The sequence below is a fragment of the Aphanomyces invadans genome, assembly GCF_000520115.1.
Source record: "Aphanomyces invadans strain NJM9701 unplaced genomic scaffold supercont1.63, whole genome shotgun sequence".
NCBI lineage: Eukaryota > Oomycota > Saprolegniomycetes > Saprolegniales > Verrucalvaceae > Aphanomyces > Aphanomyces invadans.
Genome location: NW_008580208.1, coordinates 10,135 through 26,405, shown reverse-complemented (window position 1 = coordinate 26,405; position 16,271 = coordinate 10,135). Strand labels below are relative to the sequence as shown.

The window sequence follows — 16,271 nt, the reverse complement described above, 5'->3', positions numbered from 1 at the left end:
TCCACGGGATCATCTACAACGGCCCAGTCTGGAAATATGACCATCTTGACTGGTTCTGCCAAAGGTTTGGCTGGTAGTATTGGCCTAGCCGCTGGGAATAGCAGTGCATCCACTGGCGGGACCGTGACGCTGAAGTCTGGAACAGGAACTGCTTCAACAAGCGGAGACATCATCGTAGCCACTTCCGACAGCGGAGCTACAGGTGCATCTGGCTCAATTAGCCTTCAAACTGGAGATGCCAACGCCCAAGGTGGAGGAGGAGTAACTATCACTACCGGAAGCACGACTGGTGCCACTGATGGTGGTTCCATCACTTTGTCTGTTGGCACAACATCCACTGGGGCATCTGGAGCTATTCGTTTACTTGGAGGCGAATCTGCTGGTTCTGGTGGTCCCATCTCCTTGTTTTCTGGTCCAAGCACCGTTGGAGCGTCCGGGGGAGTTGCCCTGGGGACATCGGATAGCCCTGTCAGTGGGGATATTATGGTTGGCACTGGAAGTGGTTCGTCGTCGTCAGGGCAACTCATTTTGAACACTGGCAGTGCGACGAATGGGCCAACCGGTTCAATTTCTCTGTTTGTTGGCGCTGCGTTGAAAGGTGCAGGTGGTAACGTTGCAATTTCAGCTGGAAATTCGTTGTCCGACGCGCCAAGCGGGAATATCAACATGGTTGCTGGTGGAAACGCTGGGTCAACGTATGCGAGCGGTTCAATTGGACTCACTACTGCCGATGCGAAATCCACTGGTGCCATTCAACTGACGACAGGAAGCGCCAGTTCCAGCGCTTCTGGTGGGCTTACTTTGTCGACTGGTTCATCTGCTGCTACAAGCGGTTCAATTTCGATTGGCGGTGGATCCAGCGGAGCAGCATTCGGCTCCACTCTGTCAATAGTCAGCGGCAACTCGACGACTGGCACTGGTGGAACGGTTGTGATATCTGGCGCAAGGGGAGCGATGTCTTCTGGCGACATTATTGTTGAGACTGCTGACAGCGCTGGAAGTGGATCGCTGTTCATTTCTACTGGTGAAGCGACCACGGGAAATGCAGGCGGAATTGCTGTTCGTACTTCAGCTTCGTCGTCTGGGTCGGGCGGCAACATTCAAATGACGGTTGGTTCAGCCGCTGTTGGTGGCAACGTGGTTATTCGAGCTGGAGCTACAACAGGTGCCAATGACGGTGGATCGCTGACCTTGGCGTCTGGAGGAAGTGCAACTGGACTGAGCGGAAGTGTGTCTCTTGGATCCTCGAGTGGAGCATCGTCGGGGTCATTGTCCCTTGCAACCGGCGTCGCGACCGCAGGTGCGTCTGGACAAATCCAGCTTTCAAGTGGCGGTTCTACAACGACGGGCGGCTCAATTCTTCTGTCGTCTGGAGCTAGCTCCGGAAATGTCGGTGGCAATATTGTTCTTAGTGCTGGAGGGAGCGGTTTGGGACCGGGTGGCAAGATTAGTATCAGCTCAGGCGATGGAACGACCAATTCTGGAAACATCAACATTGCTTCCAGTACTTCGACCGCTGGGAACTCAGGAAATGTTGTGATGTCTTCGGGCGCATCAACAACTCTAGACAGTGGTTCGGTTGCGATTTCTTCTGGCGACTCGACGGCTGGAGCTGTTGGGATGGTCAGCTTGTCTGCAGGAACAGCATCTGCTGCAGCTGGTGCGTCGGTGCTTGTTCAAGCAGGTGCATCCTCTTCGCTCTCTGGCGGCAGTATGTTTGTCCAATCTGGGTCAGGTGCATCAACTGGTGAAGCTTTGTTCGGTTCTGCTGCTGCAACAGGCGCGGCCGGCGCGAGTGGCTCAGTAACTGTTACGTCGGGCGATTCCAGTGGTGTAAGTACAGGGGACTTGACGCTCGGTAGTGGTTCTTCCACCCTTGGAAGCGCGGGGCTCATTCAAATTTATGCTGGCCAGAGCGCCACAGTTGGGTCCAGCGTGTATATCCAAGGCGGCCAAAGCTCCACACTCGATGGCGGTTCAGTGTCCGTTCAAGGTGGTTCTGCGACAAGTGGAGACGGAGGTGGGTTGACGCTAACTTCCGGTGGCGGGGTCACATCAGGTACAATTGGCATCTCGAGCGGAAGTCCCCAAACGGGGGTTAGCGGAGCCATCGCCATTCAAACGGGCAACGCAGCTGCCGCAAACAGTGGTGCGCTGTCCCTGTTGACGGGGACGAGCGACTTGGCAAGCGGTGATGTTGCAATTGGTGCTGCTGCTGGTGGTGCTCAAGGTGGTTCGGTCAAGCTTGCAGCAGGAAGCTCAACCAAGGGTACTGGTGGCGCTATCAGTATCAAGGGTGGCACCAGCACAACCAACACGGGTGGGAACATTGATGTAATCCCTGGAAGTGGTGCTACTTCAGGTTCTATTACACTTGCTTCACCGGACAAGTCAGGATCGATCGTTGTTGGAGGAGATGGCTCTCTCACTGCAACTACCGCAACAACTGCGACGTTGAACCTTTTTGGTGGCAGTGCAGCCAACAACACGCTGCAATCTGGAGAGTGGACATTTAGCCATGCCGAATCACCGATCACAGGCAATGTGAACTTTCGAATGCAGAAAGATCGCATTGTGAGTCATGTGCCTGCGTCGTTTCCGGTCTCGACAACCCCGTCAGATCGTCGAATCAAGACGGAAATCGAAGACGTGGACCAGAACGACATTCTGCACCGAATGCAATCCCTTGAAGTCAAGCAATATCGGTACACGAAAGAATGGCAATCTATTGGCCATGTAAACGACGAGATTGTGCGCGGTGTAATTGCTCAGCAAGTTGCTGAAACGTTCCCGGAATACATTCACCGTTCCGATTACCACTTCCCCGAAAAGAACTTCACGATGGGACAATTTCACGAAGTCAACAAGCACCTCCTCACCATCGATTTGCTGGCTGCCATGCAAGCGCATCATCGAAGATTCACCGTTGGGCGAAACAACGACGCCTCGACTGCTTCGATTCACCTGACAACGGAAGATGCCGAGAACAAGGGCACTGGCGATGTTTTGGTACGATCGGGCGAGTCCAGTGCGCTCAACTCTGGGCGTACGCTGATTCAAACTGGCGACGGCGTGCAAACAGGTTCCATTCTCATGAACGTTGGCACTGCACAATCAACTGCTGGGTCGATTCAGTTGCATTCGGGCAGTTCGAAGACAATTGGGGGTAATGTTCAAATGGTTAGCGGAAGCGGAGACAAGAGCGGCGCCATTGGCCTCAAAACTTCCGAGGCTTACCAGAGTGGGACCGTTCACTTGGCGACCGGGCATTCGAAACAGAATTCTGGAGTAATTGCCCTCCGGAGTGGTGACGCTTCTGAGACTACGGGATCGATTGAGTTGTCAACTGGCGATTCAACAAACCATGAATCTGGTGCAATCAAGATTTCTAGTGGGAAAGGTATAGTCGGTGGAAACATCGACATTGCATCTGGAAACGGTCCGTCAGCGTCAGGGTCAGTGTCTTTGACGAGTTCCAGCAGCTCAGAGCGTAGTGGGTCAATTCTGGTAGCCACTGGATCTGCTCCCACGGATGGCTCCATTCAATTCCGTCAAGGCTCGGCTCTACACAACGCTGGATTATCGCTAGACACTAACGTCGTGTTGCAATCTGGGGGCACGGGCAAAAGTGGTGCGGTTATCATTCAAACTGGCCACGATGTCGTTGATCAAAGCGGTGATTTGAAGCTCCATACCGGTGAAAGCACCCAACAACCCGGCAAGATTGATATCTTCCCTTTGGCTACAACTGGCGATCACGGAGGTGCCATTCGTTTGCGTGGTGGAAATGCCAGTAACTCTGGCGGAGATGTTCAAGTTCAAGGCGGACACGCAAGTGCAGATGGGGGTTCCGTCACGATTTCTTCTGGATCCAACAAGCAAGGCTTGCAAGGAAAGGTTACGATTGGTGCTGGCACCGCAGCGGTTGTGACCGACGATGCAAGTTTGAACGCCAAAGATTCTGCTGAGATCGGCAGCTCGAAAATGACCTTGTCAGGGAGCGAGAGAGTCACGATTTCAAGCGGAAATAGTGGCCGCGGAGAAAGTGCTGTGGTCTTGACCAGCGGCGGGTCTGCTACGAGCCAACTTCGGGACGACCCACGAATTGTTGTTGGTTCCGAGAACGACGGTTCCATTTCGTTGCAGAGTGGTGCCTCTGCAAAGAAATCGGGAGATGTGTCCGCGACGACAAGCTCTTCCTCCACCGAAAGCAGCGGCAAGATTCGCTTGACGACGGGCGACTCAAAAGCAACATCTGGCGACTTGGCATTTCAAACAGGTTCGGCCCAACAGGCCGGAAACATCCATCTTAAAGTTGGAACAAGCGACGGCGTCGGCTCGTCCATCGCACTATCTGCGGGCGATGGAACCAAATCTGGAGGTTCAATTCACATGAAAACAGGATCTGCAGATGAATCGGGCAGGATCCTTCTCGAAAGTGGATCTAGTCAAGGGAAACTGGGCTCCATTCAACTGAAGTTGCAAGAAAGCAAAGGCGAATTGGGTACCATCTCGCTCGAAACATCGCAAGGAACGTCTGGTGGTCACATTCAATTGAAGACAAGCAATACAGCATCAAATATTGAAGCATCTAGTGGCGGTCGAGTTCAAATCAGCTCCGGAAAATCAAGCGATGTGGTTCTTGAGTCTGGTTCCGCCGGGGGCTCCATTCGCCTGCAAGGTGGAAACGGTGCTCGTTCGGTTGGTGGAAACGTCGATCTCTTGGCCGGAGAATCTGGAGCAGTCAACATTGTTGGAGGGCAACTCGCGGAGGGTACCCAACAAGGAAGCAGTCGTGGTGGTGATGTTGTCATTTCAAGTGGTCAAGGAACTTCGCAATCTGGACAACTAGTCCTCAAGTCAGCTGCTGCGGATGAAGCCGGTGATGTGTTCATTCGTGGTGGCGAAAGTCGTGTGGGTGATGGCTCAAACCTTCTCTTTACCAGTGGTGGATCTGTTCAATCCAAGAGTGGTTCTGCCTTCATTTCGACACAAAATGGAAGCCCCGAAAGCGGTGTCGTTTTGGTTTCGTCTGGCCAGGCTATCAAATCATCTGGGATGGTAAAGTTGACATCTGGAAATGGCACAATGGCAGGCAACGTCGATGTCCGCGCCGGCACAAGCTCGAGTGGTGTTTCTGGTATGGTGACCATTCAAGGAGGACATTCTGCGCTTGAAAACGGTGGCCATTTGAATCTACTCGGAGGCGACTCTGCTGCGAATGGTGGCGATGTCATTGTTCGTGGTGGCACTGGACCGAAAAAAGCAGGCTCTGTTGACGTTTCAGGCGACCAAGTTCGACTGTGGAGTGCCGAAGGCGGTATTGCCTTGACGACGAGTGGACACCAATCATCGAATGATATTACCCTTGCCTCCGAACGTTCCACAACGCAAGGTGGGTCAATTCGCCTTGCAAGTGGCAGCAGTGACAGTCAAGGTGGCCATGTTGTCTTGACGAGTGGTTTCTCTGGGTCTGGCTCTGCGGGACATATCGATGTGATTGGTGGCGGGGCCTCCGAATCTGATGGAGGGTCTATTCATTTGTCGAGTGGAATGTCCGAGAAAGGCAAATCTGGCTCGATTGAAATTCAAACGGGACAAGGCGGCACCACTTTGCTGAATTCCGAATCGGAAACCATGATTCAAGCTGCAACGCTAGACGTCCGAGGAAATTCTGTGTCCATTTTGTCAAAGGATGCAATGGTTATGGGAGCAACGAACGGACCTGTTTCCATTTCTACTGCCAGCAACAATGTCAATGGCTCGATTTCAATTTCTGCTGGTAAGTCAACTTCCGGGGCTTCTATCACGATGCAGGGCGGTGAGTCCACAACATCCAATGGCGGCCACGTCGTGATCAATTCTGGCATGGGTGAAACAATTAGCGGAGGTGTGAACATTGGTTCTGCTAGTAGCCGAGACAGCTCTGGCTCAGTTGTCGTGAGTACTGGTGCAAGCTCGATTGGTAACTCTGGCGACATACAGCTTGAAACAGGCGCATCTCAGTCCAATGGTGGCTCAATCAAAATTGCAAGTGGTCGTGTCCTTTCTTTGTCAACAAATGATAACGGCGGAATTACAATCGACAGTGGGCGACTTGGTGAAGTGAAGATGCGTTCTGGAAGCGAAGGAATTGTTCGTGTTGCAAGTGGGCATAGTCCTTCGAGCCCAAGTCTTCAACTCGATGGCCCCTCTGGCTCTGTGACGCTATCTGCTGCATCTGGAGACTCAGCTGGAGCTGCAATTATTTCAGGTGGTGAATCGTCGACAGACGTCGGTGGTCAAGTTGTTGTGACAAGTGGAGGTGGCAAAGTGTCTGGTTCTGTCCAAGTCACGACACCAAGTGCTCCTACTTCTGGTAGCATTGACATTTCAACGGGCTCCAGCGATTTGTCTGGTGCACTTCAGATCTCTACTGGCGCCGCTACATCGTCTTCAGCAGGATCGATCGCCGTGCGTGCAGGATCATCGCTTTCTGGTACCCCTGGTGGAGTGGAATTGCTCGCCGGAGATGGTTCTGCCTCGGGTGGGAGCGTTTTGCTCCAATCGGGTACAGGACTCCACACCGGGGGAAGCCTAGCTCTCCGCAGTGGCAACTCGTCATCTACTGGTGGCGATGTTGGCATTGTGTCTGGGCGGGGTACTGACGCCAGCGGAAACATCGTAATCCAAACTGAGTCCGGCGTCACGTCGGGGTCAGTGCAGCTTCGATCTGACCATGGCACGAAGGAATCTGGAGAAGTGAAGATTTCCACCGGTGGCTCTGACATCAAGTCAGGATCGGTTGTCATATCCAGCGGTGATGCGGCATCTAGTGGCTCCATCATGACTTTGGCTGGAAGTGGCGCTGATGTGATCACCAAGGCTGGAAACAACAAAATCCTTGGAGGTAACATTGTGCTGACGTCGGGAAGTGGCACATCGTCTGGAGGTAACTTCGAGGCCTATGGCGGTGCTGGCTCTGTGGGCGGCCGTACAATTGTCTCTGGAGGTCGTGGGCAAAGCTTCAGTGGTGGCACCTTAGCCCTTCAAGGTGGGCAAACTACAGGCTCGGGCACCGGTGGGGATGTTCAAGTCGTCGGTGGTGAATCAACCAACCAAGGAGGATCCGTAACAATCCAAAGTGGGGATGGATCTGCTGCTGCCGGAGATGTTGTGCTCAATGCAACGCCTACGGCGTCACAGCAGGGAGGCAAATTTTCAGCGTCAGCGGGAGGCATCCGTTTGACGACCAGCTCATCCAACGATGGGGGACATTTTGAAGTCAACGTTGAACCGTCGCCATTACTCCAGGGAGGCAATATAGTGTTCTCGTCAGGGCAAAGCATTGGTCAAGGCGGCGACTTTACCGGTTTGGGTGGTGTTGGAACCACACAAGGCGGTTCGATTCGTCTGAGTGCTGGTTTGAGCCAATCCATCGGAGGGAATTTGGAATTTAGCAGTGGTGGTGGTGACGCGAGCAGTGGCCACATCAAGTTAATATCGCCCCGCTCCGCTGGACAAAGTGGCGAAATCACACTGTCTTCGTCCAGTGGCTCTACCTCTGGATCCATTTCGATGTCAACTGGAGATGGAAATACTGTTGGCAGTATCGTGTTGTCCACTGGGACATCAGCGGCAACGGCCGGCGATGTCAGAATTACCACTCAAAACGACGGAATTTTGAGTGGAAGCGTCAAAGTCGACACTGGAGCAGGTGATTTTAGTGTGACAAGTGGCCCAATCAACCTTGAGAGCATGAAAGGGATTCAAGTGTCGTCATCTAACCACGATATCGTCGTTGAATCTGCCAATGGAGGAAATATTCGCCTACAAGGTGGCGAGTCTCTGTCCAACCCTGGCGCGTCAATTTTGCTGTCATCTGGCGATGGCTTGATGAATGGAAGCGGTGATATTGTCTTGTCGACACCAAATAACGTGCAACAGTCTGGAAAGATCTCCCTCACAACTGGTGCTGCGCCCCAGGGTGGAGAAATCGAGGCTTCAACCGTTGGTTCGGTAAAGATTCATGGTGGTCGATCAGGAAGTTTGAGCATTTTCAATGGGTCCATGGCGTTGGTTGCTGGGGACTCCCAAACGAGTGGTCGGCTTGAATTACACTCCAGTGGACAAGTCGTGATTTCAACGAAAGCGCAAGATTCCGTTTCAGGAGCCATTTCTGCAATCACTGGAGTGTCGAAGATCCAATCTGGTCAAGCGCTGTTTGCCAGCGGAGAGTCTGAACGAAGCAGTGGAGATGTCAAAATCACCAGTGGAGACAGCACTTCAGCCACCGCTGGGAACGTTTTCATGGGAACTGGAATGTCAAATTCAGTCGAAGGAGCTCGACTGTCGTTGTCGGGTGGCTCGAACAAGGCTGGAAAAGGCAGCACCTTGTCCTTCACTGCAGGTGAAGGCACAGCTGGCGGCGAGATTCGTGTTTTTGGTGGCCAGGCCCTAACGAACGGTGGCAACGTTCATATTGCTGGTGGGAAAAGTGATCGGATGGCAGGCGCCGTTCTTATTGAAGGGGGTACAAGCCAAGATCAAGGCGGCGACTTGAGTTTGACCGGCGGTGAAAGCGGTGCAAACGGTGGCGGCGTTACCGTATCTTCAGGCTCTGGCGACAAGTCCAGTGGCGAATTACTCGTGCAGTCATCAAATTCGGCAGTAAGTGGCACAGTTCAGCTCCAAACTGGAACTGGATTGACAACATCGGGAAGCGTTTTGCTCCACACTGGTGCTGCCCAAGGAAGTGGATCCATTGATATTTCAACCGGGCAAAGTGCGTCGTGGTCAGGAGGTGTATCATTCAAGAGTGGCCGTGGTACTTCGAGCGGCGATGTTGAAGTGTCGGTTGGATATTCCCACGCAACAAGTGGATCTTTAAGACTTATGGGTGGTGCCTCAGAAATTCGTACTGGAGGCTCTGTGATCCTTACGAGTGGAGCAAGCGAATCAAGTTCTAGTGGTGATGTTGCTGTTGTGACTGCACGGTCCAACTCTGCTCAATCGGGGACACTTTCTCTGGGAACTGGGGATGCCAACACTGGCGGCTCTGTTCAAGTTCAAGTTGGGTCAAGCACGTCGGGTCAGGGCGGTCACCTTTCTCTTCGTGCTGGCAACGCTGAATCGCACAAGGGTGGCGACGTCGGGATTTCTGCTGGATCCAGTCCTCATGGTGCTGGAGGGTCGATTCGCATTCGCAGCGGAGCGTCGACTACTCAAGCTGGTGGATCGATCAGTATTGACAACACCGAAGAAAATGGTCGAAGTGGCAGCATTTCATTGCTTGCCGGACAAGCTGGATTTGTGAACATTTCTACTCAATCCAACGGGACGATCTCGTTGAATACTGAGGGTGGTAATGTGGAAACAGTGTCGAAGAGTAAAGTTTTGGCACATGGTGATGACCGCGTCAAGCTGAGCTCTCAAAACAAAGTCGAATTGACAACTCAGAGCAGTGCTCATATCAACTTGGACGGTGATGTGGACATTGCAAGTGGTCAAGACCGTTCCATCCAATTGATGAGTGGGGGATCAATGGTGCAAGAAGGCAGCTTTATCAGCCTTCGAACACGGAGCTCGAAAACCACTGGTTCAATACGACTAGAAACGGGAGATTCGGAGGCCTCAGGAACTGGTGCCATCGAACTCGTGTCTGGCCCAGCCGCGGACAAGTATTCATCTGGCCCGTTGTCGTTGTCCACCGGGTCAAGCCTTGGCAGCTCTGGTGACGTGCATCTGAAAGCTGGGGAGGCTTCGGTACGTGGAGGGGCGCTGGAGTTAATTGCTGGCGCTGGTTCCCTTGGTGGTGCAGCCCTCCTTCAAGGCGGAAGTGGCAAAAGTGGAGGCCATGTCCAAGTCGTTGGTGGATCATCATCCGATTTTGGTGGCGATGCTGTCGTTCGCGGTGGGCTCACCGGGGCTTCAATCAAGGTTGGCGGTAACAGCATCACAAAGGGTGGCGTCGTGAACCTATTCGCTGGCACCGCTGACGAGCTTGGTGGCGACGTCTTTCTCTCTTCTGGAGGTGGATTAAGCTCCGGTGTTATTGCGGTCGAAACCATGAGAGGTGAACACATTTCTGGATTGTTCGCTGTAAAAACTGGATCAGCAAAGACGCAAACAGGATCGATTGCGCTTTCTTCTGGCTCACAAGCGGACACATCGGGAGAAGTGCTGATTTCCACCGGAACATCAAAGTATTCGGCGGGAGGCATTCAGTTAACCGCCGGGGCGAGCGACGCTGCAGCTGGTGGTGAAATTGTACTGCGTGGGGGAACTGGACATGTTGGTGGCTCAATTGATATCAAGAGTGGCGTCGGCTCAGCTGGTAGCGGTGGCGACGTGACAATCGGTGCATCACCCTCAACTACCGCTCCCGGCAGCAAATTGTATTTGTTTTCTGGGTCTGCCGCTGATCTATCACAGCCTGGCGGTGGTGTTGAAATTGCTGCGGGAGACGGACTTGTTGGCGGCAGTCTGGCAATTAGCTCAGGTGGGGGCGCAACCGGTGGATCCGTTGCCTTGCGAAGTCAAGGTCGAGACATTTCCGGCGACTTCGAAGTTCTCACCTCTGGTGCCATGATGAAATCGGGAAGCGTTGCTGTTCGAACTGGTTCAAGCGTTGGCGGAAGCTCTGGTCGCGTTCGACTGCAAACTGGTGACAGCACTCAAGCTGGTGGGATTGACATCGTACAAGGTTCGAGCACGACAAATGCAGTCGATGGCGTTTCGATTCTCAGTGGCTCGACGACCGCTGTCAAGGGCGCCAACATTCGAATTGAATCTGGCGCGGGAGCTCAATCCTCGGGCGACGTTCGAGTGGTTACGGGTCAAAACGCCGGAACAAGCGGTGATGTGACCTTCAGTACTGGCGACAGCGACCAATCCGGTGGAGTTGTACTCTCTACGGGCGATTCCTTGGAATCTCCTGGAAGTATGAAGATTCAACCTGGTTCGTCGAAGGCTGGGATCGGCGCTACCGTTTCAATTTCAGGTGGCGGCTCTGAAAAACGTTCAGGAGGCGCGATCCAAGTCACCGGTGGTTGGAGCCAACATGGAATTAGTGGTGCTGTAGACATTTTGTCATCGGATGGGTTCCTGGGAAGTGGAGGAATTCGACTTGTTTCTGGAGCCAGTGAAAGGGGACCATCTGGCAGCATTCTCGTCTCAGCTGGACCATCGTCTGCGCCAACGGGTTCGCAAGTGAACATTTTTGCAGGACAAGGATTGTCCGGCGGTGCAATTGCTATTGCTGGTGGAAAGGGCCTCGACCATGATGGGGGAATCGTTGAGGTTACATCTGGGCCAGGAAAAGCAATTTCTGGATCAGTGTCGATTTCAACTGCTGAAGGCGCAACCAGTGGTGATATTGCCATCACCACACGTACTGCGAGTACAGCAAGCGGATCCATTACGATAAAATCCCAACCTGCCGTCAAGACTGGCCACATCACCATCGAAACATCCAACGGCGACACCAACACAGGTTCAGTATCCATATCAACTGGAGCATCCCAAGGTCAAGTCGGAGCTGCAGCAATTCTTTCTGGATCAAGCATCAGTCAAACTGGTGGTGAGATTCGCGTCGTTGCGGGCGGATCGGAAGCAAGTGTTGGAGGCGTTGTCCACATTGCAGGTGGTCGCAGTTCCAGTACGGGCGGCTCCGTCGATGTGCTGGGAGGCGAAGCAACAGCTGTCGGTGGTGGCGTTCGAGTACGCAGCGGACCAAGCGGTGTTGGAGTATCGGGCGACGTGCAAGTGGATACGTCGGATGGTGCTGCTAGCGGAAACGTCGTCCTTGCGAGTGGTCGCGCCACGCAAAGTGGGTCTGGCAGTGTGATAATTTCTTCCGGACCTTCACAAGCCAGTACTGGATCAGTCAAGGTCACTGGTGGTGCGAGTGCTTTGGGATTGGGCGGCAACATTGACGTCCAAGCTGGAACGGGTGCCACGGGTGGCAGTGTGTCGATCCAAAGTGGGATGGGCGACGTGTCGGGCTCAGTTACTGTGCAATCGGTGACATCGTCGACAGTGAGTGGCACTGTTGCGGTCCACACGGGTGACAGCTCATCGACTTCTGGTTCGCTCCAACTCGGTTCTGGCTCGGCGGGTGCCGGCACGTCTGGCGACGTTGTGGTGGCATCTGGTGGCAGCACCAACGCTGTCGGCAGGGTGTCGATTCATGGTGGCCGTGGAAGCAGCCAAGGCGGTCAGGTAGATGTTGCGTCTGGGAACAATGCCGACCTGGTGCTGCGGACGATTGGGAGCCGCAACCAACTTGCAGGAAGTGTGAAGCTTTCTGCAGGAGACAGTTCTGGAGGCCCACTCGGTGCTGGCGTGGAAATCGTCGGTGGTCGCGTGATCGATGCCCGAGACGCTGCGGCGGCTGGCGGAGTGCGCCTCGTCGGCGGCAATGGTGAAGACCGCGTGCTTGGAGGTGATGTTTCCATTCAAGGTGGACGGTCGACTGCTGCAGGCGGCTCAGTTCGTGTCACCAGCGGCTCGGGTGGTACGCGCAGTGGTGACGTGACTCTCGGATCGGAGGTCAGCAGCGAAAGCGGAACTGTGTCCATTCGTACCGGTGCAGGCACTGCGACGTCAGGAGCCCTGTCGTTGCAAAGTGGCCCCTCGGAGACTTCTGCTGGGCCGGTGCGTGTTGCTACGGGTGCCAGTGCGGGTGACGTTGGTTCGCTCGACATTGAAGGTGGAGAGAGCTCCAGTGGCATCGGTGGCCGTGTTGTCGTCAATACTGGCACTGGAAAGCTCTCGAGCGGAGCTCTGGAATTGTCAACTGGAGCGTCTCCAACATCTGGCACAGTCGCAATTGCTTCTGGCAAATCGTCAGACAAGTCTGGGTCTGTCTCAATCGCGTCGGGGACGTCAAAGGCGACGGCAGGCGCCGTGTCCATCCATGGTGGCGAGGGCGATGTCGGTGGGTCTGTGGCGGTTGGTGGCGGCGAAGGTGTGCAGCAGAGCGGGTCCGTTCGCATCACGTCTGCGTCCACGACCGTACAATCTGGTGGTATCACACTGGCCTCGGGAGACGCGTCCGATGTGTCGGGCCTGATTCAGGTGACCACTGGGGATGCACCTCAAGCAGGTTCGCTTGTGCTCGGCACGGGCGTCTCCCAGGGGCCCAACACTGCAGGCTCTGTGACAATCCAAGGCGGGAAGTCCGACCTGATTGGTGGCAATGTGGCTGTTTTGAGTGGGGCCGGTGAGGCGAGTGGTGAACTCCTTGTACAGACCTCGTCATCGCGTCGCTCGGGCGAGGTGGTGATTGGATCAGGAACGAGTGCCACTGAATCGGGCCGTGTGGGTCTGGTGTCTGGAGCGGGTGAGTCGTCAGGACAAGTGGAGATCACGTCGGGCGATGCAACCAAGCTCCGCTCTGGCGCTGTTCGCGTGACAAGTGGTACAAGTGCCAGCTCTGGTGAGTTGGAGCTGTCGACGGGTGTATCCTCTGCGGCATCTGGCGTTGTGTCGATCTCGTCTGGAGCGGGTCCTCAGGCGTCTGGTGCGATCCGCATCGAGAGCGGAGCTGGGATGGCGTCTGGCTCAGTTGCAATTTTGAGTGGCGATGGCTCTCAGAGCACTGGCGACGTAACTGTAGCCACGGGCAAGTCGGGCAGCTCGTCGGGTGCCGTGCAATTGACGTCTGGTCCGACGGCTTCGGTGGAGTCGGCTTCGATGACACTAGCTGGACAGGGCATCACGATTGCTTCTGGTGCGAGCAAGACGGGGTCGTTTGTTCACTTGCGGGCTGGTAAGGCGACATCAGGAGAGACTGGTGGTGCCGTGGAAATTGTCAGTGGTGGTGGGGCCATGAGCGGCCCTCTCCGTGCTGAGTCGGCGACAGCTGCATCCTCGGGTGACGTGTCCTTCGCGTCTGGCGAAGGGTCGACGGACTCCGGCGCTGTAGTTGTGCAGTCCGGATTCGGCGGTGCCTCGTCTGGCGCTGTAGATATCCGCACTGGCGCGAGCAACGGATCGACTGGGAAGGTTGGCATTACTTCTGGCCGCAGTGAAGAAGCCACCGGAGGCGACGTGAGCATTTCGAGCGGGGGATCAAGCAAAGGCGTCGGTGGCACGATCACCTTGTCGTCGGGTACATCGCCCCAGGCCGGCAGCATCCTGCTGAAAGTGGGTGATGCAGCAACAAACGCTGGAACGATTCAACTCAAGTCGGGTTCGGCAACGGCTGGTGAAGGTGGACCTGTCATCCTTTCGGGTGGCGAGTCTTCCACGTCGTCTGCGGGTGGGGCCATTGAAGCAATCGGTGGCACTAGCCAAGGACAAGTGGGTGGTGGTGTGCGATTGACCTCGGGCAGTGGCTCCAGCGGCAGTGGAGCGGCTCGAGTGTCGACTGCTGACAGTTCGAAGCGCACGGGCGACCTCTTGTTGGAAACTGGCGCTGCGGACGGGGTCAGTGGCAACATCAAGCTGTCCGTGGGAAGCGCGGAAGACAAGGTCGGCGCGTTGGTCGTCTCTGGCGGCGACTCGGTTGCATCCAGCGGCGGAAACACGTTTGTGCAAGCTGGGTCTGGGGTTGTCGGTGGGGACGTGGCAGTTGATGCTGGTGTTGGCTCGTTGGCCGGAGGCGCCATCAAGATTTCCAGTGGACGTTCGTCGACCATCAGCGGGGGCAACGAAATCACGACTGCCCAGGCCCCGCGCAGTGGGCAATTGTCGTTGAGCACGGGGGCTTCGGAAACTAGTGGCAGCATCCAAATCAGCTCTGGCAGTGCGACGACGTCTTCGGGTACCATTGCGTTGGTGCCAGGGTCGTCGTCCAGTGTTGGAAATGTGGTGGTGTCGGGTGGCGAGACCAGCGATATTGGAGGCCAGGTTGAAGTGTCCGGTGCGACCAATGTTGGCACGCAAGCAGGCAGCTCAGTTGTTGTTCGTGGCGGCGACAGCCGTGCGTCTGTCGGCGGCGAAGTTCGTGTGTCGTCTGGACGAGGCGAAGTCAGCGGCACGATTGAATTGTCTACGGCTGACAGTGTAACGAGCGGCGATTTGGTCCTTCGAACGGGATCTGGCGCTGCAAAGACTGGGAACGTTCAAGTGTCTGCGGGCGATGCAACCAGTCGTGGTGACTTTGCTGTCACAGCAAGCAACACTCGAGTTGAAGCGACAGACGGTTTGGCTGCCGTCCATGGACCAACAGTGCGTGTGGCGGCAGCTCAAGGCAGTCTCAACTTGCTGACCGAAACGACGGGCGACGTGGTCATCGCAACTGGTGACAACAGCGGCGCAAGCTCAAACGTCACGATCCAAGCAGGAACGAGTTCGTCGAGTCAAGCGGGATCGATTGAGTTGAAGGGCGGTCGTGGTGTGGCCGGTGCAGTCGTATTGCAGGGTGGTGACAGCTCCACTGCCAACGGAGGCTCAGTGAAGATAACGTCTGGCCGCGGCGAGACTGCTTCGGCAGTTGAGGTTGCCGTCGGTGCGTCTCGTGGGCAAGGAGGAGTCCTGAGTTTGCATGGTGGAGATGGCGCATCATCAGGCGGCACGGTGGAGTTGGCTGCAGGTCAAGGATTGTCTGGCGCTGGGGGCGACGTTGTGATCAACAGCGGCGCCAACGGCGGGGCAGTGCGCGTCCATGCCAGTGATGTGCTTTCTGCAGCAGCCTCGTTGGTTACCGTGGATGGCGAATCTGGCACCGAAATTTCCAGCCAAGACACCGTGCAAGTGCAAGCGGCAAAGGCTGTGCACTTGTCGACCGGCATCTCTTCAAGTGACGCTGGTGGTGAGATTCGCGTCGTTGCGGGCGGATCGGAAGCAAGTGTTGGAGGCGTTGTCCACATTGCAGGTGGTCGCAGTTCCAGTACGGGCGGCTCCGTCGATGTGCTGGGAGGCGAAGCAACAGCTGTCGGTGGTGGCGTTCGAGTACGCAGCGGACCAAGCGGTGTTGGAGTATCGGGCGACGTGCAAGTGGATACGTCGGATGGTGCTGCTAGCGGAAACGTCGTCCTTGCGAGTGGTCGCGCCACGCAAAGTGGGTCTGGCAGTGTGATAATTTCTTCCGGACCTTCACAAGCCAGTACTGGATCAGTCAAGGTCACTGGTGGTGCGAGTGCTTTGGGATTGGGCGGCAACATTGACGTCCAAGCTGGAACGGGTGCCACGGGTGGCAGTGTGTCGATCCAAAGTGGGATGGGCGACGTGTCGGGCTCAGTTACTGTGCAATCGGTGACATCGTCGACAGTGAGTGGCACTGTTGCGGTCCACACGGGTGACAGCTCATCGACTTCTGGTTCGCTCCAACTCGGTTCTGGCTC

At 55.4% G+C, this 16,271-nt stretch overlaps 1 protein-coding gene across 1 annotated transcript; it reads left to right on the top strand.

Moving 5' to 3' along the window:
- Positions 1-1,620: 1,620 nt before the first annotated feature.
- H310_14204 (hypothetical protein) lies at positions 1,621-16,006 on the top strand (the record flags this gene model as incomplete). Its single annotated transcript, XM_008882013.1, has 2 exons — positions 1,621-15,707; positions 15,745-16,006. The coding sequence occupies 2 exons, from the start codon at positions 1,621-1,623 to the stop codon at positions 16,004-16,006; spliced, it is 14,349 nt and encodes a 4,782-aa protein (XP_008880235.1).
- Positions 16,007-16,271: the final 265 nt, after the last annotated feature.